This window comes from Sturnus vulgaris, chromosome W, assembly GCF_052056855.1.
Source record: "Sturnus vulgaris isolate bStuVul1 chromosome W, bStuVul1.hap1, whole genome shotgun sequence".
Lineage (NCBI taxonomy): Eukaryota > Metazoa > Chordata > Aves > Passeriformes > Sturnidae > Sturnus > Sturnus vulgaris.
The window spans coordinates 39289614-39315714 of record NC_142282.1 but is presented as its reverse complement, the minus strand read 5'-3'; the positions used below and the strand labels follow the sequence as shown (position 1 = coordinate 39315714).

The window sequence follows — 26101 nt, the reverse complement described above, 5'->3', positions numbered from 1 at the left end:
GTTGCAGAAATTAGAAGGGGAAGATACACGGAATTTGGATAAACTTTTAGAAGTTGCGTGGAAGGTGTATAATAATAGGGAAAAAGAGACTGCTAAGAAGCAACAAGCTAGTATGTTGGCAGTACTACAGCAGATAACGGGGAATGGTATGTGGGGAGGTGGCCGGGGGCGCGGACGGGGGCGAGGAATGGCTAGGGGAGGAATTTCGATGGGTGGAAGGGGATTCCCAAACCAATTACAAATGGGACAAGGAAAAATGAGATTGGGATTGGATCAGTGTGCCTTGTGCAAGAACAGAGGACACTGGAAAAACGAATGTCCACTTAATCAAGGTATGGGATTCGGGCTGAATAGCAGGGAGGGGTTGATAAATAATTCAAGTGCAGTTCAGGGAGGGCCACAAGGTGTCGCCCAAGCCTTTATGATGGGAAGCTACCAGAATCAAAGCTGACTAGATCGGGATCTGAAGGTAGTTTTAGAAGTAGACGGGGAACCATTGGAATTTAGAGTAGATACGGGGGCTACATATTCTGCAATTAACACCAAATTAGGACCTCTAAGTGATTCTACCATTCGGGTGGTAGGGGTTACAGGACAGGTGGAAGAAAGGGCATTTTTACGTCCGTTGGATATAAAGTTTGGGGGGAAAGAATTTGATCATCAATTTTTATACATGCCAAATAGCCCAGAATCATTAATGGGGAGGGATTTGTTATCAATGTTAGAGGCAAAAATAATCTTTGAAAAAGGAAGAGTAAAATTAGAAATTCCAGAAGATAATATAGCCAAATTATTTACAGTGAAAGAAGTAGAGGCAACAGAAATCCCCACAAAAATAGAACAGGCTGTGGTACCATGGGTATGGGAAACAGGAATTCCTGGAAAATCAAAAGCAGCACAACCGGTAGTTGTGGAATTGAAGGAAGGAGCACAACCCGTACGGATAAGGCAGTACCCTCTGAAACTAGAGGCTCGGAAAGGAGTAGCACCCTTAATAGATCAGTTTGTTAGTTTAGGGATATTACAGGAATGTGAATCAGAATTCAATACCCCCATATTTCCGGTAAAGAAGTCCAATGGTAAGTACAGGTTAGTTTAAGATCTGAGGGCAATCAATAATATAACAAAGGATATTCATCCAGTAGTAGCAAATCCATATACATTGCTAACAGCTGTCTCGGAGAAATTTAAATGGTTCACAGTAATTGACTTGAAAGATGCATTCTTCTGTATCCCTTTGGCATTTGAAAGTAGGAAAATTTTTGCTTTCGAATGGGAAAACCCTGCCACAGGACGGAAAAGACAGCTCACCTGGACACGTTTACCACAACGATTCAAGAATTCTCCAACCATCTTCGGAAACCAACTAGCCCGGGAACTGGAAGAATGGAGACTAACCCAGGTAAAGGAGTCACCTTTCTCATTTATTCTTCTACAGTACGTAGATGATATTTTTCTAGCCTCAACAGAAGAAGACATCTGTCGAAGACTCAGCATTGAACTCCTCAACATGCTTGGACAAGCTGGATACCGAGTGTCAAAAGAAAAGGCCCAGCTGGTAAGAACACAAGTCATTTATTTGGGATGCGAGATATCACAAGGAGTTCGGAAATTAGGGGTGAACCGGATCCAGGCAATATGTGCTATACCGACACCTCGAAATCCACAAGAGTTAAGGTCCTTTTTAGGAATGGCAGGGTGGTGCCGGTTGTGGATTCCAGAATTTGGACTAAAAGCAAAACCTCTGTATGAGGCAGTCAAAAATCCTGAATTTAAATGGAATAAAATACAAGAAAAGGCATTTCAGAACTTGAAGCAAGCTCTAAAAGAGGCACCTGCATTAGGGTTGCCAGATCTCACAAAACCCTTTCAACTATATGTAAATGAGAGGCAAAGACTGGGGATTGGGGTGCTGACACAAAAATTGGGAACATGGAAGCGCCCGGTGGGATACTTCTCAAAACAACTGGATCCAGTAAGCGCTGGATGGCCTGGCTGCCTTAGAGCTGTTGCTGCAACAGTGCTTCTGATACAAGAAGCTAGAAAACTAACTATGGGGCAGAAAATGGAAGTGTTTGTCCCACATATGGTAATAGCAGTTTTGGAACAAAAAGGGGGGCATTGGCTCTCCTCTAGCCGTATGCTGCAATACCAGGCAATCCTTAGAGAACATGATGATGTTGAAATAAAGGTAACTAACCATCTCAATCCGGCCGAATTTCTTAGAGCCACCCAAGAAGAAGGCAACCTGGTACACGACTGTGTAGAGACCATCGAACAGGTATACGCTACCCGCAAGGATCTAAAGGATGAGCCCTTAGACGAACCTGAATGGGAGCTGTATACCGATGGATCTAGTTTCGTGGAAAATGGAACCAGGTACGCCGGGTATGCAGTGGTAACTCTAAGACAGGTTATAGAAGCCAGAGCCTTGGCTCCCGGAACATCAGCACAAAAAGCTGAAATCCAAGCCCTCATCCGAGCCTTGGAATTGAGTCAAGGGAAAAGAGTAAATATTTGGACTGATTCTAAATATGCATTTGGGGTAATACATGTACATGGGGCATTATGGAAGGAGAGAGGACTATTAAATTCACAAGGTTCGTCAATTAAACACCGAGAACAAATTGTGCAACTACTGGAAGCAGTACATAAGCCCCAGGCGGTAGCAGTAATGCATGTAAAAGGACACCAGCAGGGAGAAGAAAGAGCATTCCAGGGAAATCGTCTGGCTGACAGAGCAGCCAGACAGGCTGCTCGCGAGGTATGGACCCAAATGGCGTTGCTACCAGCACGTACCAACCCTGCAGAAGCTTTTATGGACGAAGTACCAGTATACCTACCAGAAGACGAAAAATTAGCACGGCTAGTACAAGCTAAGAAGAATGTGGCCGGATGGTATGTAACTGCCGTAGGACAAGTGATATTGCCAACAAAAATAATGAAAATTATATTAGAAATTGAACATAACAAATGCCATTGGAGAGCAGAAGCTTTAGTGCAATTTCTAAAACAAGAAATAATCTCCAATCAGATGTTAACAATGGCCAAAAGGATCAATGCAATGTGTCCAGTTTGTATTAAGAACAACCCAGTGACACGTAGGCAAGTGCAAATGGGAAAATTGCAAATAGGCCCACAGCCAGGAGATTATTGGCAGATAGATTTTTCAGAATTACCAAAAGCACAGGGGTATAAGTATGTTTTAGTCTATGTATGTACCTTCTCAGGCTGGCCAGAGGCATTCCCATGTAGAACAAACCAAGCAAAAGAAGTGATTAAAACTTTACTTCGAGAGATCATCCCTAGGTTTGGAATCCCACTAGGGATGTCCTCAGATAGGGGACCTCATTTTGTGGCAGGAATAGTGCAAGAAGTGGCTAAGGTACTTGGGATAACATGGAATCTCCATACACCTTGGAGACCTCAGTCTAGTGGACAAGTAGAAAAGATGAATCAGACACTAAAAGGCCAAATTAAGAAAATCTGCCAAGAAGCAAAGATACAATGGCCTCAAGCATTACCTTTAGCTCTGTTAAGGGTCAGGATCAAACCTAGAGACAAGGTAGGAGTAAGTCCGTATGAAATTTTATACGGCAAACCCTATCATGCTGCAACTTACAAAAGGGACCCGAATGTGGTGGGAGATCAGGTACTGTTAAATTACATTTTGTCTCTCAATAAGACTCTTACAGCACTACGGGGGGCGTTGCAGTGGAATCGACCTTTGCCTCTGGAGAATCCCGTCCACGATATACAGCCTGGAGACCAAGTCTACATAAAAAACTGGAATGTGGAACCACTAAAAGAAACATGGGACGGTCCCCGACAAGTGATTATGACTACATACACAGCCGTAAAGGTCCAAGGGATCGACAATTGGATACACTACACCCGAATCAAGAAAGTCCCGTCACGATGGGAAGTCCAACCTTTAACCGACACAAAACTGGTGTTCAGGGCAAGGCCTTGATTGCGATGTTAATGTTGAGCATTGCTCGTATCGGAGATGCCTTTGTTAAAGTTACTGTTCCTAAACCAACAGTGATTGTACCACAAGGGGCAAATGTAAATCTAACCTGTTTGTTTTCTGATGACCAGGGAGCTGGATTCGATGAAGTAAAGACGAAATGGAAATTGATCACTACAAATAAGGTATTTTCAGAAGGGATTGTGACAATTTGGGATATGAAACAACAGAAAGGTAATACTACCCTAATGATCTCACACTTGCAAAAAGCTCAGGGTGGTCAATTTTCATGCATGGTATGGATCAGGGAAAGCTTCGATTATGGGAACTTAGATGTAAAAATTTTGGCGGAGGGTTTTAAGACAAAAGGGCATTCTTATCCAATACAAGTAACACCCACAAGTATGAGAGTTGACATGTGGGATGGTCCTTCATTGAGAATCAATTGCACTCTCAAATTAGGGAATCTTTGCAGGATGAGAGAAACTAGAACGGTCCAACAAGCAAAAGAAATGTAAAATGTGAAACAGGAATTGAGGCAAGAGAATTTGGTAGTGGGATTAATTAGGGATTTTGGGAAAATGCAAAATGTAACAGCGATAACAGCGTGTTTGCCCTTGCCAAAGGCAGCAAGTGACCCTATACCGTGGGGAATCATCCCATTAGGAGAAATGCCCCCAAAAATAGTAAATAGAACGAGAAAATGCCACAGAGAGCTACGAAATCGCACTAGAATAGTAGAAGAGGTTTATACCTATGGAAGACGATGGTCAACCCCAGGGCAAAGATGGGAATGTTTAAAATTACCAAATTCTGTATTTACTGAAATAGGTCAATACAAAAATGTTGGGTGGTGCACATTTGAAGTAAATCAGAAAAGGAGAAAACCTGTAGTAGATTATTATCATGAGATAGTGTGTCAAGAAGGGAAAGAAGAATGGGAGCAATGGAAAGCAATTTGGGGTCCTAGCCTACGGGAACCCTATAGTTATATTGGATCAATACACTGGTGTATCGAGTGGTCAAGAAAACAGGAACATCCAGGGGTCCTCGGAGCTGAAACAGTGCACCACAACAGACTAGCCCAAATATCAGGTTGGAACTGTAATAAAGTCATAACCTGTGATACCCCAAAATCCCAAATTGGATTAGTACCCGTCCGGGTGTTGTTAAAATGGGGATGTGAATGTCAGAGATACAACCATACAATAACGGGAGAATTAAAAGGAGCTCGGAAAAGATTGTCAATCAACCACAGTACGAAGCCCCGGAAATTCAGTCTGGGTAATGGGACATGGCCAATGGACTACACATTTACCGATAGGTGGTCCGATTACTCAAATAACGTTAGGGATACCAACCTTATGCCCATTTTGGAAACAGTCCAAATTAACCAAGGAAGACCAAGAGAAAAGGGCGAAAAGAGGATTAAGCCCTAAGACAGTCGAAACAGTAAATCTAGAGAATAAATGGCACGAGCCAGGGGAAAGTGTAAAATTCGGTTGGATGCTTGAATCTTTATTTGCACCTGTATCTACATATAGAAACCGGGAAATGTTATATAAATTACTAGAGCAGATGGAAAGATTGGCAGCAGTAACAAAAAAGGGATTTAGAGATCTTAATCTACAATTACAAGCCACAACCAGGATGACAATCCAGAATAGAATGGCATTAGATCTGCTCTTATTAAAGGAACACGAAGTTTGTGGATATTTACAAAGAAGGGATGATCACTGTTGTGTACATATCCCAAATGTCACGAAGGAAGTAGAAAAGGATATAGGTCAATTGGAGCGAATTGAATTAAACATACATGAAGTACAAAAGGATGCAGAACATAATTGGGTTGGAGCTTTATTCAGTTCTTTGGGAATCCAGGTCTCTGGTTGGTTATCCTCAATTATTCAAAATGGAATAATGATTGTAATAATCATTGTAGTAATTGTGATTATGTATAGATGTCTTTTAGGAATAATTGCTAAAGAAGGAACACACACACGGCAAATCATGAAGGCCCTGACTCGAAAAGAAGTGATTCAACCAACTTCCTGAAACAACCCTCCACCATCATATCTAGAAACTATCACTTGGAAGAATGGAGCATCCTTGCAGAAGACTCTGAAGAATGCTCAAAAGGGGGGAGTTGTTACCGTATGGACTAGAAATCCTGAATATTAGAATATAAAGTGTATAAACCATAATAGTAGTAGTAATGCTAAGGCTTGAAGACTGCAGTTCCCAGAGTAGGCCCTGGGAAACTAACTTAGGAATGTGCTGTGCTGAGAGCATGCAGAACCGTTAGTGATAAGGTTAAAGTATAAACATAAATAAAGTACTGGTGGTGGGCAGTGGCATAAGAGAGAGATTGAGGGGGAGAACACTATAGTCCTAAGATAAGCAACCATGTAAGATTTATGACGCAAAATGCTATCTTCAAGGTGAATGTATCTATAGAAGAATGTGTACTTCTGCACATAAACCATTTGTAAAAAGGGTATAAAAAAACCTTCTAAAGAGGGAACCAGTGGGATCCTGACTTGGGACGCGAGTCCGCATGTCCCCGGGCCCTGAATAAAGCACCGCATAAGCTGACACTCTGTTAGTTTGTGTTTTACTTGGGGTTTCGGGCAGCACTGTAGAGCATGGATCGAGGATTTTTCTGTGGTGGCCAGACCCTTATATAACTTTTTAACCCAAAACAGTCCTAATGTCGTGGTATGGACACCAGAAGGAGAGAAAAGCTTTAAGAAATTAAAAGACAAATTGGTTAAGGCCCCAGTCTTGGCTCTTCCAGATGCAGAAAAAGAATTTCAGCTATATGTGGATGTCAAACAGGGTCATGCTAAAGGAATTTTGGTGCAAGAGCATGGGGGAACACGGAGGCCTGTTGCCTGTTTTTCTAAGTTGTTGGACCCGGTGGCCAGAGGCTGGCCCCATTGTCTGCAGAACTGTGCAGCCACAGCTCTGATGGTGGCTGAGGCCCGAAAGCTGACAAGGGGAGGGTATCTCATTGTTCAAGTCCCACATCAGATTAAAGCTTTGTTAACTGAAAGAGCCTCTAAGTGGATGACGAGTGCTCGATTATTACAGTATGAATCTTGTTTAATGGAACAGGAGGATTTAGAATTTAAAGGTGGGGAAATTTTTAATCCAGCCTCTTATTTAAATGGCCCTGGAGAAAAGGGGGGCCAGGAAGAAATCCATGATTGTATCCAGGTTATAGACCTCCAGACACGGGCTAGGGAAGATCTACGGGATATTCCCTGGCCTGAGGGAGAGAATGTGTTCATTGATGGGTCCTCCAAGGTGGTAAAAGGGAAACGATTTACAGGATACTCTATGGTGAATGGAAAGCAATTAATGGAAGGGGGGAGGTTACCAGCCACCTGGTCAGCTCAGACAGCAGAGCTGTACGCGCTTGTGAGAGCCTATGAATTATACCAGGACAAGACAGTAAATATCTTTACTGATTCTAAATATGCATATGGGGTAATACATGCATTTGGAAAACTATGGGAAGAAAGAGGTTTATTAAGCTGCAGAGGAAAGACATTAGCTCACGAGAACTTAATCTCTCGCCTATTGGAGGCAGTGAATTTACCAAAAAAGGTGGCGATAATCCACATTAAGGGGCATCAGGCAGGATGGTCGGAGGAGGCAATAGGAAACCGACTAGCTGATGAAGAAGCTCGCAAAGCTGCATTGTTGCCAGAAGTCTCTAAGATCCTGCCTATGCTCCCAGTAACTGCACCGCTGCCAGAGAAACTCTCTTTTCCACCAGAGGAACTTGAGATAATTAAAAAGAGTGGGGCAGAGGAAAGAGAAAATAATTGGTTTACAAGGGATGGTAAGCAGTGGATACCAAAAGCTCTAGCCCTACAATTGTTAAAACAACTTCATGAAGGGAGTCATTGGGGCTCCCGAGGACTGGCAGAAGCCTTCCTCAAAATGAACGCTGCTGTTGGTCTCTTTAGCCTGGCAAAGCGAGCTATTGAATGTTGTTTAACTTGTGCTAAAACCAACAACAAAGTTACAAAGAAACTGGCCAGGGGAGGGAGGCGTTGGGCAGTACGTCCCTTCCAGAGATGCCGGGTGGATTTTACTGAAATACCTCGAGTGGCAAGATTTAAATATCTTCTGGTAATAGTATGTCAATTAACCGGGTGGCCAGAAGCATTTCCAACTGTGTCAGCAACTACAGGATCAGTTGTTAAAATATTTTTGGAACAAATAATTCCAAGATATGGGATGGTGGAAGCGATAGATTCAGATAGGGGAACTCATTTTACAGGAAAAATTCTTCAAGGAGTTATGACTGCTTTAGGGATACAGTGGAACCTCCATATCCCCTGGCACCCACAAAGTTCGGGCCAGGTTGAGAGGATGAATGGAGAAATAAAGAAACATCTCCTGAAGCTGGTGATAGAAACTAAAATGCCATGGATACGGCTCCTGCCCCTGGCTTTAGCAAGGATAAAAGCCAGACCCAGGGGAGATATTCAGTTATCTCCCTTTGAATTGATGTTTGGAATTCCTTCCCTTGTAATTCTCAGCGGAGTGGGGGGATAAAGATAAGTGATGTGTATTTAAAACAATATGTGGCTCGGATACTGTCTCTTGTGAAATCTCTTCGACAGGAAGCTCAGCTGGCACAGACCCTGCCTTTGGACTTTGCTGTTCACAACATCCAACCGGGAGACTGGGTCCTGGTTAAGGAGTGGAAAGAAGCACCACTGGTGGCCAAGTGGCGTGGACCTTTCCAGGTGTTGCTGACCACAGAAACAGCCGTCAAGACAGCTGAACACGGGTGGACCCATCACACTCGGGTCAAGGTCTCTGCAGCCCCAGAGGTTTGGACATCTCAGCTGGAGGAGAAGGACGGGAAGCCGCGACTGACACTCCGCAGGAGTGGACTGGAGCAGTAGCCAGTGCGTCGACATCGGGGGAAGCCTCGTGTGCCTACCCACAGAGTACCTGCTGAAATAGTTTGTGTGGGCATCCCTCCTCTCAGATCTCCAGTCACTGGAGGCCAACCCTTGCTGTCATTGTTTTCTTTATGTTAAGCTGTTTCTGTGCCTTCACTCGCCACAGGTGGTGTGAAAGACAACGTGAAAGTAAAAATTAAGTTAGGAAATTAGATTACACAATCAGAATGTTTCTCTTAATAATGTTACCTTTATATTATCAGTTAGGTTGGGGCCAAGAATGGGAAAATAATTTTTTGACCTTAGGAGAAGAAGTAGCAAAAACCTTTAACCTTAGCAATTGTTGGGTCTGTGGAGGGCCAGGGGGATCTGAAAACTGGCCATGGGTAGCCAGCCCAGTTGAACCTAAATGGTGGATTAGCACCCTGAGTGAGGTCCGTAATGAAACAGGATTTTGGGATGAAGAAGGAAGTCCATGGCGGCTTCATTCTTCTGAAAGAGGCACTTACTGTCTAAATAGGACAGGAAGCATATATATGGGAAAAAGCGTTTGTGACTGGACTTTATCTTTGGGTTTAGATTGTTGGACCCCCAACTGCCTTCCTTATGATTGTTCCAGATATCAAGGCAGATGGAATCAAACACATGTTAAGCTCACAAATGGTAGCTGGGTAAAGTGCTCCTACCATAATTACCAGAAAGATTTAAAAGGCTGTAAAGCAGTGGGGAAGGATAAGTTTTTTGACCCCTTATTTTTAAGCTGCCCCCCAGATAATTCCACAAGTAGCACACATGTTATCCGTGACTACCAGTGGAAATGGCAACATCGAAATGGAACTCGAACCCTTTTTAATAAGTTCTGGTCCAAATCTAACAAAACAGATCTGGGATGTAACTGCAGGTGGAAACCTCATGTGGGAGCTTGGAAATGCAACTACTGTGATTCTTATGGTGGGGTGACCATTGTTGGGGGACCACTGGGCCCAGGAAGTAAGCTGTATTTTGACTCTCCAATTGACCATGAAAATTGGGAAGGTCCCTTTGTCAATGGGACCTGGGCTTTAAAGGGACATTACTGGATTTGTGGACAACATGCATATCGCAGGTTACCCCCAAACTGGTCAGGAATATGTTATGTGGGGTATATCAGACCACTGTTCTTTCTGCTACCACAGGTTCAGGGAAATCACTTAGGAATCAAGGTATATGATGATCTAATTAGAGAAAAGCAGTCAATTGATGTATCCCTGGCTGGAGGGAGCACTCAAAGATGGGGTGAAGATGAATGGCCACCTGAACGAATCATACAACACTACGGACCAGCCACTTGGAATCCTAATGAATTAATATCAGGTGCCAGAGAACCCATTTATAATCTAAACCGGATAATTAGGTTACAAGCTGTCTTTGAAATAGTAAGTAACCAGACAGCTACAGCTCTTGACCTTCTTGCTGACCAGTCTACTCAGATGAGAACTGCAATATTTCAACACCGGATGGTATTAGACTATTTATTAGCAGAAGAAGGGGGAGTGTGTGGCAAATTTAATGACTCAAACTGCTGTTTGCAAATAGATGACAATGGAAAGGTGGTGAAGCAAATAGCAGAAGAAATAAGAAAATTAGCTCATGTGCCAGTCCAAACATGGAAAGGATGGGAATGGGACATGTTTTCTTGGCTACCTGGTGGACTATGGGTTAAACAACTACTTTTTTTCCTCTTATGTGCTGTAGCAACTCTAATATTTTTACCATGCATGATCCCTTGCTTAGTACAACTTATTCAACATGTGATCAAAGGGATGCAGGTAATAGCCACGCCTACTGATCCAAAGATGGTTACAAAAGGACAGAAATTGATGTCACTCCAAATAATTACAAAACCAAAAAGAACTCAGGAACAAGAAATTAAGTCAATGATAGCTAAAGTTTGTAAAGACAATTATTAAACAATAAAAGAGGAGGGATTGAGAGGAATGTTGAATTTGTCTTTACAAATGAGTTGTGGATCAGCCTATAGATAAGGCTAGCACTGAGAGATAAAAGAAACAATGGGATGGATTCGACTGATTGATGAATGGAAAGAGATATTTGCCTTTACAAACAAACTGTAGGGCTGCTGATAAATGAAATTGGATATCGAAAGATGAAAGAAGCAACGGGGAGAAAACTATGAATTCTATAAGAATTAAAAATTAAAAGGGAGGGTTATACATTAGAGGGGAATTTCAGGTATCAGGCGTTCCGGGAAGTCTGTGCCTCTCAAGTACCTAAGCCAATGGGGAAAGAGAGAGGGAAATGCGGCCGGGAAAATAGGATAAAAAGGAGGCTGCGTCCTCCGAAAATTTGAGAGATCCCAGGGGAATGTCCCATGGCCTCTCCCTTTATTCGAATAAAGCAAAAAGGACTCCTCTGTCTCCTTTTTGGACATAAACCTCTGGTGTTTGTGGATTAATTTTCCTGACGCTCCTCTCACTCCACAGGGAGCCCTGTGGCCAAAAAGGGACTGGAACTGAGCTATACTGTTCTGTTTTGTTGTCAATTTTTATAGCTGTTGTTGTTTCTGCTGTTTTGCCTTGTTAGATATCAGTAAAGAACTGTTATTCCTATCCCCATATCTTCTGCCTGAAAGCCTCTGATTTGAAAATATAATAATTAGAAGGGAGGGGGTTGCACTCTGCATCTCAGGAAAGGGGTTCTCACCTTTCCTTAGCAAAATACCTGTCTTTCAAACCAAGACAGGGTGAATCATGAACAGAGAGAAAGATGAAGAGAACCTTTGCTTTTAAACAGTTCATTCTTAAAAGTAAATACCCATGAGTTTAACATGGACCATAAGCACAGTTCTGGGAAGGTTGTGAAGATGGGAGGAGTTTTCACAATTGCAGATTCCTGGGCGGCTGTGGTTAGTGGAAAGTGAAGCCATGAGAGGACTGCTTTTTCTTCTTGTGAAGAAGTCCCTATAGCCTGACAAGGGGAGACTCCTCTCCCTAGAGTGAACTGAAAAAGATTATTTTTAAATTGGTAACTGACTGAAGTGTTTCTGTATGTTGTTGTTACGAAGAAGAGGGTGTGAGAGAGGGGAGGAGGGGTGGTCTGAAGGTTTTATTCTGAATTTATTATTTCTTTATGTCTTTAATAAAGTTTTTCTTTACACCCTTTAAGTTTTAGGCCTTCCTTGTTTTTGCTCCTAATCCTATCTCACAGCAGGAAATTATTATATTGAAATTGGCCAAATCTAAACCACTACACTAAATTATTTCTGCCCTGTTAGCGAACTGAAACCAAGACACAGTGGCACATCCATCCTCAGAGTCATCAGAGAGTGGCTCTGCTGGACATGGTGGAAGCTTTTAGCAGCTTCCCACAGAAGCCACCCCTGTGGCCCCCTCCCACTACCAAAAACCAGGCCATGCAAAACCACTACATCAGGCAATTAATAATATAATGGAACCTATACATACAAATATCCATGTATTTTTAAAATTATGTCAGGCCACATGTTTAACTTCTGATTCACATAGCTTCTTCCTTGTCCTGCTCTTTTCTATACAAAATTTACATATGAAAATAAAATCTCAGTATGAATACTCCATTTTGTGGGTTTATGTAGTCAGTAAAATACTGGATTCATTGTAGCAAATCATGACTTGAGCTGATTTCTAAGAGGCCAGAGATTTTGCCAGAGTTCTTAGAGTAAAAGTTCCATTATTATGCTATTTCTGCTATTCTAAGGTTTCATCACTTCTGCTTTCAAAAGCCTTATTTTAACCTTTTATGAAAGACCCATTTAGATAATAATGATCTATTTATGTTTATATTAAAGAGAGAAACCTATTTAAAAACCCAGTATGGAAAAACTATCCTGTACCACTTAAATTAATATTCCTTGCAGAGCTGAACAAATTCTGACATAAAGACAGAAATAAACAGCAGGTAAATTACATGTTGATATCCAGTGCCTTAGAAATTTAAGCAAAAAATCAGTTCCCAGATATAATTTTTCCTTCCATATTAATACTCCTATATACATATGGCAGGACGTCTATCTCCCCCCCTCAGCCCCATAGTTGGTGCATAAAGAGATAACCCAGGCGGAAAGGCCAAGCAAGGGTTCATCTCTGGCACCAAAAGAGCTCAGGCCTCAGCTAAGAATCAACATCTTAGTCTGAAGAGCAGATATGGGAAGAGATAAAATAAATATTCTTGACTGAGAGACACTGTTTTACAAACTATAAAAAACACTAGTTATCACAGAGGCAGAAGCCTCTTACACTCTGAAGCGTTCGAGACTTCTTGTGTTTGGACACAAATTCTGTGGTTACTTTCCTGGGGATTGAGGGAAAGAATCTCGATGTGTGCCCCACCAATTGGATGGTAAGATACATTGAATCCTTAGTTATATTATTTCTTCTCTAGCTGTAACATTAATAGGTACCTTTAACCCCATTCTGTATTTATTTACTAGTAGTCTCTTTTTGTCCTTATTCCTGTGTAGTATTGGTTTGTTTTAAGTCTTATGTCTGTTAGTTTTTTGTCTATTAAATAAATAATTCATTCTATAATATACTGCATCAGCCATTATTAAAGAACTTGTGAATGAAAGTGGGTTTTGGGGTGCTGACTGCCTCAATTAAGCTACTGCCTGCTGCCAGAGGCCTAGGCAAAAGGCAAGGACTTATCTAAACCCCCATATCCATTTGTAACAATACAATGAAAATCCTACAGGATTTATAAGCAAAATAAAAAGAACAAATGAAGAAAGAAAAATCTCTATGTAAAATTAAAAAAACCCAAAGGGTTTGCTTATAATAAGTGGAATATTTATCCCATTAAATTGTTTTCTATGGTTCAGCTGCAGAATCCATTTATTATAATCACTTGATCTTACCAATGTGCATGTAAATACTCACGTATGTAAGAAAAGGTTCATTTCCTACAAAAAGCAAGGTTATTAGGTTTACTTACACCTGATAAAAAATTTAATAATGAGATATGTACTGAATGTTCAATCAGATGTCCCAAAATGAAAATTTTGCAAGCTTACACATATTTTATCCCACCAGTCTATGGGACTACCTAAGTATGAAAGGTACTGGGGCATATTTAGCAACTTGCTATATAGGGGTGAAAAGGAGTTCTATCTTATTCAGCCAAGAATCTTGAGGTCTCATGAATTTTGCAAGGAGCTGTGCTTAGGAAGCTACGGAATTTTTTTTTACATGGTTATTTTAGATGTTCTCGGTTTAAATCTGTATTTAATTTAGTGTCAGTAGAACGAGAGCAAAACCCTGAGAAAATTAAGGAGTAGCTGAATATGCACCTGTAGGGAGTAACTCCAGAGGCCTGTACACCTGTTGACGGTTAGGTTTCTTCAGGGAATTTTCTTCTCATTTGTTATCATGGAAATGGCAAATGAGCCTTGATTAAGAGACAGAAGATGTAGCCAATGCCTTGGCATACTGTTGGAATGGTTCTGAGGGAGGGAGGTGGGGGGAAAGCAGTGTGGTTTTGGCAGTTTCTGTGCTGGGGGTTATTTGGTCTTTGCCTGGCTTGGAAGGGAGATGGTTGTGGTCTTTGGGGCTGGACTTCTGCCCAGAGGACTTGCTGCTGTTGCAGAACTTTCCTTGCTGTTTCTTCTTGCCATTGGTAAGCCACTGCTCTCAAGAGTGACTGGTGGACTGGGACTTTTCAGCAACTGCCCTCGCTGGGAGAGAGAGCCTCACCATCTGTGTCAGTGTTTCAAGGGAAAACTGGGCCTCCACCTCCTCCCTCTCTCCAGAGAGATCATCTCCGGGCTGCACACTGGAATGTTGGCTGATGCCATCGCTAGGATAACGCACCAGACACGTTAGAGCAAGGGGAAAACCAAACCGCTCCACCACCACCTTCTCTCTCTCTCTCCCCGAGGCCTCCATTACCCCCTGGGGGGGCTCAGGGCTTGGAATAGCCACCCTCTGAAACCCCCTGAGCCAACAGCACCCCCTGAAGCTGTGGGGGAGTTAATGCAGCCTCTCTGCCTCTACACAAGCCAACAGTGCCCCCTGCCAATTATGGTTGTAACTACACCAAAGGGGAAATGGCTTGATGGATGGGAAAAGGCTGTTATTGGGTTTTCTGTTGTTGCTGTTGTTGTTTGTCTTGTTTTATATATATATATATATATATTTCTAGTAAAGAACTATTATTCCTTTTCCCATATCTTTGCCTGAAAGCCCCATAATTTCAAAGTTATAATAATATGGAGGGAGGGGGTAATCTTTTCCATCCCAGGAAGGTTCCCATCTTCCTTGGCAGACACCTGTCTTCTAAACCAGGACAACACCCCAGAACACTTAATCAATAGAAGACTGTTTAATTAGAGGAGTAAATTCGATAAAGTATTTTTTGGTCAAGACGAGGTTTGGGTTATCTTTTAACTTAAGATAAATGAACTGTCTTAGTAGTAACTAGAACAATAAGATAAAAAACTTTGGACTCAGCAGAAGTGAACTATGCATGTGCTGCGAGTTATCAACATAAAAGGTCATCTAAAAGATAAGTGATGAAGAAGATAGATGATGAAGCATTGATGCCCCCCAAATGATATCAAGGAAAGGACACTAGATGGCAGTCTTTCTCCACAAAAGAGCAGCAAGACAAAACGAGAGACCGCATTCGTGACATAACAGACTGGGGTAGGACTAGTAATACCGACTTGGCCAAGACGGGAAGAGATGGAAGAGAGGCTTTGCTTCACAAAGGCCTGGGGCAGTTGATCCCGGTGCACAGCAGGAGTCCTGGCTGCAGCAAGTTGTATCAGCAGGCAGGGGGTGCTGGGCTACAGTGCTGAGAAAACTAGGAGCAGTGCTGAAGAAGTAGCGGGGGCAGGGCAGCTGCAGCCCAACTCCCAGCAGGGAAAGGAGCGGTGAGCTCAGGATCCCAAGTACCCGAGCAGAAGGTCCCTCTTTTAGTGAGGTAGATGTTAATAAAGTCTTAGTTCAGTGGCTGCTCTCAGGAGCAGAGGCTCACCCCACAGCAAAAGAAGCAGGACCAGGCTGCACTACGGCCGTGGCAACGAATTCCCCAAGCAGGAGCTCCGACCGTCCTCCTCTGAAGCCGAGAGAGTGTGAGAGAGAGCTAGCAGCTGCCCCAGACCCGTCCTTTACATGCCCAATTCTCCCTGTATCTCTCCCCTCAGAGAGAAACTCCTAGATAAGAGAAATGCAACCAGATGTCCTCCTCCCCTGAGGCTTGGCCATTTCTTTTGTTTTCTTAAGTACCCAGTTGTTAATGTTTCCTAGAAACTTATGGGAATAAATTCTATAAGTAAAAAGGAACAAAAGGAAAGAAACCTAATCCCCAACAGGCATGTAAGAGAGCTTCCAGTGACGCCTTCAAGACCAGTTGTTACATGGTCACTGGACATACTGCTTGCCTGCAGGGGCCCTGGCTTGGCTTGGGACAGTACAGGGTGTTCCCCTAGGAATACACATCAGACCCTAGATGTACTCAACAGTTTAAGAGCTCACTTGAGGACACTTCTTAGCTGATGTGTGAATGGGTTTTGGCACTTGATGCATAGTCGGGACATATCCATCTATCTTAATCCAGTTATAGTTGCATTATATGTCTGAAACTGGGCAATAGAGTCATAAAGTCCTTTTTAGAAGGCTACCAACAAGGTTAATATAGATGCCAAAAATAGACTGTAAGTATGTCTGAACTTTGAACTACTTATGGTAGAAGCTGGGGTGCACAGGAGACAAGCTGCTGAAAACAGTGGTATTAGTGACAACAGTCAAGTTCAGGATCTCAGATAATGAAATCTCATTTTATCTTTTTATAAATCAAATCAATAGTAGGGGCTTCTGGCATCTTTTGAGACAGCAACAAACTGTTTTCCAAAGAAAAACAAATTAATTCAACATTCGTAATTGCTGGGAACAAAGTCAACAAAACCATATAATGACTATCTAGTTTATGATTACAGCTGATCAAAGTAGTTATTATTGACAAAAAGTTCTTGGATTTTTGATGTGGAAACTTCCAGTCCGGCCTTTTGAACTTCTGCAATCACGTTGTCAAGAGACTCTTGCATTTCTTTCTGCGTTGGAGCTGCAATGAGATGATCATCCATGTAATGTATGATCATCGCCTGCCGATGTTTCTCTTGCTCTGGAGACAAGGCTTGTGCCACAAACCATTGGCAAATCGTTGGAGAATTTTTGAGTCCTTGAGGAAGAACCACCCAATGATATCTTTGCAAAGGCTCTTCTTTGTTGATGCTTGGGATAGAAAATGCAAATCGAGGAGTGTCATCTGGACAAAGTGGGATGTGGAAAAAACAATCTTAAATCAATAATTACAAGTGGCCACTCTCTCGGTATCATTGAGACAGATGGAAGTCCAAGATGAAGTGGTCCCATTTCTTCAATGACCTCGTTGATTTTTCTGAGGTCATGGAGCAATCTCCATAAACTTGAAGTTTTATGGATGATGAACACTGGAGAATTCCAGGGACTATTTGTTCATTTGATGTGGCCTTTCTATAGTTGTTCTTCCACTAGTTTTTTGTGAGCACTCAGTTTCTCTTGTTCCAGGGGCTACTGATCCACCCAGATGGGACTGTCTGTCTTCCAGGTTAATTTCAGGGTGGTGAATGCCTCAGTGACCCCCATTAAAGATCCATTTCTATTCTGATTCCCCAAAGTGACAGGACGTCTCTTCCCCTCACTGTTATTGGCTTCTGTACAACGAAGGGACAGATGATTGCTATCTTTCCTTTTGGTCTTGAAATCATGATTGAGTTTTCACTTTGCAGACACACTGTGGATCTTCCAATTCCTGAGAGAGATTTTAGAGGTGTGGTCAAGTTCCACTCTCTGGGCCAAAAGATATAGGAAATGACGGTCACGTCTGCACCAGTGTCCAACATACCTGTGATTGTGATTGTTTTGCTGTTAAGTGTCAAGTCACAGGTTATTTGTGGTTGATCTCGGCCTATTTGTTTCACCCAGAAAACATGCATCTCCATGTCTTCACTTCCAGATGGTGCCTGCTCATTCATGATTGGCATGACTTGTGGTCCAATTGCATTGGTTTGTAGAGCAACGGCCTTGGCTATTGGAGTATTTTCTGAAATGATCAATGGAGTCTGCAAGGCCTGAGCTAAAACTGCTAATTCTTCATTATGATTTGCTGAGATGACTGTTGGGTAGACTATGAGCCCTTAAAATACTGCTTCTGTCTTTGCCTATAATTAAAAATTCTTGCCTTTTCCATGATGTCCCATTGATTCCTGTGGATAGCATTGCATGACTCTTGTTTATGAAGTAGGTCAATTTGGAAGCTGCCAATTCACATTGCGCCCCTGGGGGTAACAGGTCTGGGTCACTGGAGAAATGGCAAATTGTCCTGCATAGGGAGTCTGATTTGGGTTCCCCACATACTGTATGTCTTGATGGTCCCCTGGCTGCTGTCCCACCGTCATCACTTGTGTCATCGCGCCATGGCAAACCATGCTCTTCTTGGAGTTTCCCGGCAAGGGCAAGGGTTTTCCATCCACATCAGTCTTTGAACAACACTGACTTGCAAAGTGCCTTCCTTTTCTGCATCTTGGGCAACGATTTGGTGCTTTTGCATTCTCTTCCGATTCTGGGCAATACTTTTTTACGTGTCCAAATTTTCCACACTTGAAACATGATCTTTTGACAAATTCTGTTGCCATTACTTCTGAGGAGGTGTCATGTTGAGGAGTTACATGAAGAGCTGTGAGGGTTTTCTGTAATCTTTTATCTGCAGCTTCTAAAAGCTTTCTGAATTGCTCTCCCAAGGCATTTGCATGGATTGTTGCCACATGTTGAGGAGTGCCTATCTTGCTGCATGCCTCTATCATTTGAGGCAAGGTTGGATGTGGATCAGGCAAGGCACTAATTATGTGTTTGCATTCATCATTGGCATTCACAAAAGTCAAGCTTTGAAGCAGATGGGGATGTGCCACTTCATCACTGCAGTGTCTTTCCACTGCTTGAGTTAGGTGATCTATGAAAGAAGTGAATGACTCAGATACTCCCCGCTTCACTTCTGTATAAATTCTCTCTGGAACTCCAGTAGGTTGAATTTGCATGATGGTCTTTCGAGCTGCTTCCTTGATATCACAGAGCAGGTCTTGAGGCAGGGCTGCTGCTTGATCTTCTGGTTTATCATTTGGAGCTTCTCCTGTTAATTGATCCAATTTGAGGTTTCTATGTGGACCTCTAGCATAAGACTCTATTAATTTGGTGAGAGCTCTCTTCCATTTGACTTCCCACAACATGAATTGTGCATCTGTTAAAATTGTCATAGCAATATATCTGCAGTCAAAAGGTACCAAATCATAATTATTGAAGGTGCCTTTCAATAGTTGCTTAAAGTATGGAGAAACTAAACCACTCTCTTTCCAAGCTTGTCTCAAGTCTTTAATTACATCATGTGTCAGGGGTGCCCATTTGGGATGTACATTTCTTCTTCCATAACTGACTGGCATAGCCCTTAGCTGTGTTGATGCCATGTCAAAATCTCCTTCTTTTAATGCCTTTCTTCTGATCTCATACCAATCTGTAAGCATGTCTCTTGAAGATTTTTTTGTTTTCTTTTTTGGGATGGCCTCTGTTTCCAAAGGAAATGGGATTAATTCTCTGCTTATATTCTGTGAATTGTCTGTATTCTGTGTGTTTGGGTCCTGAAAAGATGCTCCTTCTTCCTGCTTCAAAGCTGTATTCATGCCTTCATTCACTCCCCCTTCTGTGAAGTAACTTGAGGTTTTCATTTGCTGTTGTAGTGTATTTGAGGGTGCAGTAATAGACACGGCCAGAGGTGGCGCTGCAGCAGGAGGTTTAACGTCTTGTTGCTCACAAAATGATGTCGGTGGAATGCATGTCGGTATGCATTGTTTACGGAAGTATAGAGGGCGCTGACATTTTGTCCTACTGAAGACGAGCACATGGCTCCGCCATTTTGTTGTACAGACAGTGTCCACATGGTGTCACCATCTTGTGGCATGTGAAGATCCTGTACAGTGTCCCGAAGTTGGAATAAAAGATCTCTGAGAAATTCCTGCTGAATTATATTATGGTATGTAACTGTCTGGACAAAGGGAGGGTTGATCGGCGTGGCTGAGATGTCTGAGGGGTGCCAGGGACCAGGAAAAATCTGTGAACGCTTGATTGTTCTGTCTGCTATTGGGAGAAAGCTTGCAAAAAAGCTGGCAAAGCGGTGAGTTTTCGTGCAGCAGTTTTGGGAATTAAGGAACTGCTGTTCATATTTTCTGAGTCTGTGTTTGCAAGCTCTGATCCAGAGTCTGACTCTTCTTCTTCTCCCTTGCTTGTCCCGAGTGAGCTGCGCTCTCCCTCAGCATCTACCTGTCCCTGGCTCTCCCCTGCCGTGCTCTACGGGCTGGCTGAAGGCAAAACCATGCTTGTTATGTTTAAAATCTTCATCAGAACTGCTCCATGAATTGCAGGCACCTGTGCAGCCAATTCCTCCACTCTGCGTGGCTGCAGGAGCTGCTGAAGCTGCGGCAGCTGCGCTAGTCCTGGCCCCCCCTCTGGGGGCTGGCCCACTCTCCCCAGTCCGGGCGTCAGTGGTTCCGTTCCCACCGCTCTAGGCAGCTCTCCTCCGACTGTGGTAGCTGCTGGGGCCGCCTCTATCACGCCAGGAGGCAGCTGTGCTGACCTCAGCTCCTCAGCTTGCAGCAGGGATGTTTTTTGCTTTCTGCTCCCCGAGCTGCAGCGGCTGTGTTCCCTGCTCTGTGAGCAGTGGCGGCGATGTAGGTGCCGACAGAGCCTCCCTGCCAGCTCCGGGCGGCAGCGCTAGGACCACTGCACTTGTGTCTGGCAGTGGCGGTGATATTTAAACCATTGCCAGCTGCGCGGTCTGTGCTGAGTGGGGTTCGGGTGTCGCTGATTCAGGGCTGTTTCCCAGGGATTTCGGAGGTCCCTTTCCTGTCGGGAGTGACTCTGCAGGAACAGAATGCACCCTGTCCCCTGGCTGAGGTTTTATCTGTGATTTTTTAGGTTTTGTCCCCACTCGCGCTGGATCGGGAAGGGGAAGGGACATTCCCTGCATTCTGTCCGCTCCCTTTGTCCCCCCGCGCGGGCTGCATTTCAGGGATTTTGGTCATGGGAATCATCTCTTTGCTTTCTGCTTGTGCTTGCAATTTGCATTTGCTTGCAATAACTTCATATACTACTCTGAAAGCAGGTAGGAGTTTTGCAGCTGCTGGATTTCCAAGCGTGGCTGCGTTGTACAATCTGAGATTCAGAGCGTCCCAGAGAAATGGATTAAACAGATTTTTTGGGTCCTCATTCAGAAATTGTTCCTGGACCCATTTTTAAAGATCCTTTAATTCGTCTCTTGGTACACTAATAGGATGGTCCTTTATCATTAACTCTATTTTTTTCCAGAGCATCCTTTTGAGATCTGGACATTACGTTTCCCGTTATATAGATTACCCTGAAGATACTAAGTTCCTCCTACTTGAATGGCAGTCAGCTTCTTCCTCCGATCCCTCTTTTTCCGTGAGTGACCAGCACCACGGACTCCTGGTTCACCTTTCACCAGCGTCTAGGGATTCTCCGAGCTCCTTTTCACCCCGGGGACTTTTCCAGCTTCCAGTTGCTTGCTTTATCTCTTTTTCTTCAGTGAGAGGAATGTTGAATTTGTCTTTACAAATGAGTTGTGGATCAGCCTGTAGATAAGGCTAGCACTGAGAGATAAAAGAAACAATGGGATGGATTCCACTGATTGATGAATGGAAAGAGATATTTGCCTTTACAAACAAACTGTAGGGCTGCTGATAAATGAAATTGGATATCGAAAGATGAAAGAAGCAACGGGGGGAAAACTATGAATTCTATAAGAATTAAAAATTAAAAGGGAGGGTTATACATTAGAGGGGAATTTCAGGTATCAGGCGTTCCAGGAAGTCTGTTCCTCTCAAGTACCTAAGCCAATGGGGAAAGAGAGAGGGAAATGCGGCCGGGAAAATAGGATAAAAAGGAGGCTGCGTCCTCCGAAAATTTGAGAGATCCCAGGGGAATGTCCCATGGCCTCTCCCTTTATTCGAATAAAGCAAAAAGGACTCCTCTGTCTCCTTTTTGGACATAAACCTCTGGTGTTTGTGGATTAATTTTCCTGACAATTTGGGGGCTCGTCCGGGATCTTTCCACCGTCCGGGGCGGCGGGCGGCGAGCGGAGCTGAAGGCGCGCCTCACCCAGTTTCGGTGATCAGCTCCCCTTGGTGCCGGCCGGCACCGGGCGATTGATTGGGTTCCCGAGACTGTCCAGGAGACAGACGAGTGGCGGACCAGGGGGGTCCGTGAAGAGTCCGCAGGGAAGGACTACTGAAAATCTCACCGGTGAGTAAAATGGGATCTTCGGGGAGCAAACCTGGGAGGGCACCCATGGAGGGTAGCACAGGTAAAACGGGGCACCCAGAGAGGGTTGGAAAGGTGAAGCCGCGAAGGGGCCCCGGCAAATGGGATGACGATCCCATAATACCCCCGGAGAGTCCCTTGGGGTGAATGCTGAGGTCTTGGGAGAGATTGTATATTCACCCAGAAGTAACTATGGAAATTATGGTAAAATATTGTTATTTTGTGTGGCCAGAGTATAAGTTGGCAAGGGGACTTATATGGCTACTTATAGAACAGATAAAATTCATTTGTGTCGAATTTTGTGAAGGTATTTAGAGGAAAGTGGTGAGGATTGGAATGTTTTTCAGCACCTTCCCCCGTCTTGTCCTCCAGTGTTGCTAGCTGACCCAGAGCCAGCTGCAGGTCGTCTGTATCCTCAACTTTCAGAGCAAGGGGATCAGGAAAATGTTATTCCTACAGCCCCACCTGAGAAGGATAATGGTGTAGGGGGAGGGGAGCAGCATGTTGTATCACCCCCCAGAACTAGAAGAGGAACTCAGTTTAGGGCATCAGAAGCCCCCCAAGAGACTGGGGTACACCAGATGCCACTCTGTCAAGTTCCTTTGGGGGGTCAAGGGGGAGGATTTGGGTTTATAATTGTACCACTTACTACCCAGGATACAAGAGGGTTGAAAAAAGAATTACCCCCATATTTGAATGATCCCATAGGGGTGGGGGAAAAGATAGAGGAATATTTGGGAAATGCGGATTATACATGGAAAGATTGGGATTTTCTTTTGGGAATTTTGTTTGGGTCATCAGAGAAACGAATGATTTTGCAGAAAGCTCGGCAGCTGTGGGAGGATGAACATCCACAAGCAGCAGGGGGGGCTGGACCCAATGCACCTACGGTGGGTGATGCCATCCCCCAGGCAGACCCCCAGTGGGACCCAAATAACCAGGCCAGTCTGGCTCGCCTTTTCGATTACCGTGCTTATTTGATCAGGGCAATCAAGTCTGCGGCTCCCAGAACTAACAACATAGCTAAGGCTATGTCGTTAGAACAGGAGAAACAGGAAAGCCCTCATTGGTTGGAGAGGATTAGGGATGCCTTGAGGAAGCACGGGGGGATGGATCCTGAAGGGCCAGCCTTCAACACATTGCTTAAGGTGCAATTTGTTACTAAGGCCTGGCCTGATATAAGGAAAGGGGTACAAAAAGATAAAAAGTGGCAAAATAAGCCTCTAAAGGAATTGGTTAGAAAACCGCAGCAAATATGTGTAAGAAGGGATGAGGAAAAGGCAGAAGCTGAAGCAAAGATGATGGCAGAGTTTTTGCAGCCCCAGAGGAATAAACCGCAGGGTCCAAGGGGTCCCCAGGGACAGAGGGGACGGGGTCGGCCACAAGGAAGTGGCAGAGGGATTCCCTCCTCGGCAGGGGACAGCCGACCCAAACAGCTGCTGGGGAAGAACCAGTGTGCTGTCTGCAGGGCAGAAGGGCATTGGAAAAACGAGTGTCTGCAGAAACAACTGGACCCTCAGGAGGAGGAAGTCCAGAGAATAATAGAAATGGATTGTTAGGGGTGTCAGGGGCTCCTATTATACCAAAGACCCACCACTCAAGAGCCCTTGATAACTTTTAAGGTGGGTCCGGATCGAGAGGAGGTGTGTTTTTTGGTAGACACGGGGGCCTCTCGGTCCACCTTAAATTTTATACCTAAGGGGGGGAAATTGTCAAAAAGATCCTTGGTTATTCAAGGAGTAAGCGGGAAGGATGAGGAAGTGCATTTTATTCAACCGCTGTTAATAGATGTGGGGGACAGATTTGAACTGCATGAATTCTTGTTTGTTCCTAATTGTGATTGTAATTCACTGGGAAGAGATTTGATGGCTAGAATGGGAATGCAAATTAGTATTGTACGAAGTGACACGGAGTCCGAAACTGTAATATCTTTGTGTAAAATTTCTGAGAAGGCTTATGCTAAAATAAATCCGGAAGTATGGGCAGCTCCAGGGAAATATGGGAAACTGGACATAGAGCCTCTCCAAATTACTTTGAAGCAACCAGGACAAGTGGTGTCTAAAAAGCAATACCCTCTTTCAAGGGAGGGAAAGAGAAGGGGTTACAGCCTGTTATTGAGTCCCTGCTAAAAGCAGGTCTTTTAGAGTCGTGTATGTCTCCCTATAACACTCCTATCCTGCCAGTTAAGAAACCAGATGGAACCTACAGAATGGTGCAGGATTTAAGAATAATAAATGAGATTGTCAAACCAAAGCATCCCACAGTTCCAGATCCATACACAATCCTGAATCAAATCCCTTCTTCACATCAGTATTATTCTGTACTGGATTTGAAGGATGCTTTCTGGGGGTGTCCAATCACAGAAGATAGTAAACAGTATTTTGCTTTTGAGTGGGAACAGGAGGAAGGAGGGAAAATGATAAAACAACAATTGACATGGACAGTACTCCCTCAAGGATATACAGAGTCACCAGTTCTGTTTAGGCAAGCTTTGCAGAAAATATTAAGAGAGTTTACTCCACCCTTAGGAGTCAAGTTGTTGCAGTATGTAGATGATTTGCTCTTATCAGGGGAACAGGAAAAGGTGGTTGAAGAGGCTACTGTAAAGCTGCTTAATTTTCTTGCAAAAAAGGGACTTAGAGTATCCGAAAAGAAAGCACAGTTGGTAGAAAAGAAGGTCAAATATTTGGGACACATTCTGTCCGAAGGGTTACGGTGTATTGATCCAGAAAGGATACAAGGGATTTTCCAGGTACCATTACCCCAGACTAAAAAGGAGTTACAGCAGTTTTTAGGGTTGGTGGGGTACTGCAGAGCATGGATCGAGGATTTTTCTGTGGTGGCCAGACCTTTATATAACTTTTTAACTCAAAACAGTCCTAATGTTGTGGTATGGACACCAGAAGGAGAAAAAAGCTTTAAGAAATTAAAAGACAAATTGGTTAAGGCCCCAGTCTTGGCTCTTCCAGACGCACAAAAAGAATTTCAGCTATATGTGGATGTCAAACAGGGTCATGCTAAAGGAATTTTGGTACAAGAGCATGGGGGAACACGGAGGCCTGTTGCCTATTTTTCTAAATTGTTAGACCCGGTGGCCAGAGGCTGGCCCCATTGTCTGCAGAACTGTGCAGCCACAGCTCTGATGGTGGCTGAAGCCCGAAAGCTGACAAGGGGAGGGTATCTCATTGTTAAAGTCCCACATCAGATTAAAGCTTTGCTAACTGAGAGAGCCTCTAAGTGGATGACGAGTGCTCGATTATTACAGTATGAATCTTGTTTAATGGAACAGGAGGATTTAGAATTTAAAGGTGGGGAAATTTTTAATCCAGCCTCTTATTTAAATGGCCCTGGAGAAAAGGGGGGCCAGAAAAAAATCCATGATTGTATCCAGGTTATAGACCTCCAGACACGGGTTAGGGAAGATCTACGGGATATTCCCTGGCCTGAGGGAGAGAATGTGTTCATTGATGGGTCCTCCAAGGTGGTAGAAGGGAAACGATTTACAGGATACTCTATCGTGAATGGAAAGCAATTAAAGGAAGGGGGGAGGTTACCAGCCACCTGGTCAGCTCAGACAGCAGAGCTGTACGCGCTTGTGAGAGCCTGTGAATTATACCAGGACAAGACAGTAAATATCTTTACTGATTCTAAATATGCATATGGGGTAATACATGCATTTGGAAAACTATGGGAAGAAAGAGGTTTATTAAGGTGCAAAGGAACGACATTAGCTCACGAGAACTTAATCTCTCGCCTATTAGAGGCAGTGAATTTACCAAAAAAAGGTGGCGATAATCCACATTAAG

General features: G+C 43.6%; 1 protein-coding gene across 1 annotated transcript in view; it reads right to left on the bottom strand.

Annotated features, from left to right (window-relative positions):
• Positions 1 to 18382, bottom strand: part of LOC148220155 (uncharacterized) — a 34097-nt gene extending 15715 nt beyond the window's left edge. Inside the window, 2 exon segments of the mRNA XM_088155792.1 lie at positions 14625 to 14727; positions 18330 to 18382. Coding sequence (XP_088011918.1) covers positions 14625 to 14727; positions 18330 to 18382 — 156 coding nt within the window.
• Positions 18383 to 26101: the final 7719 nt, after the last annotated feature.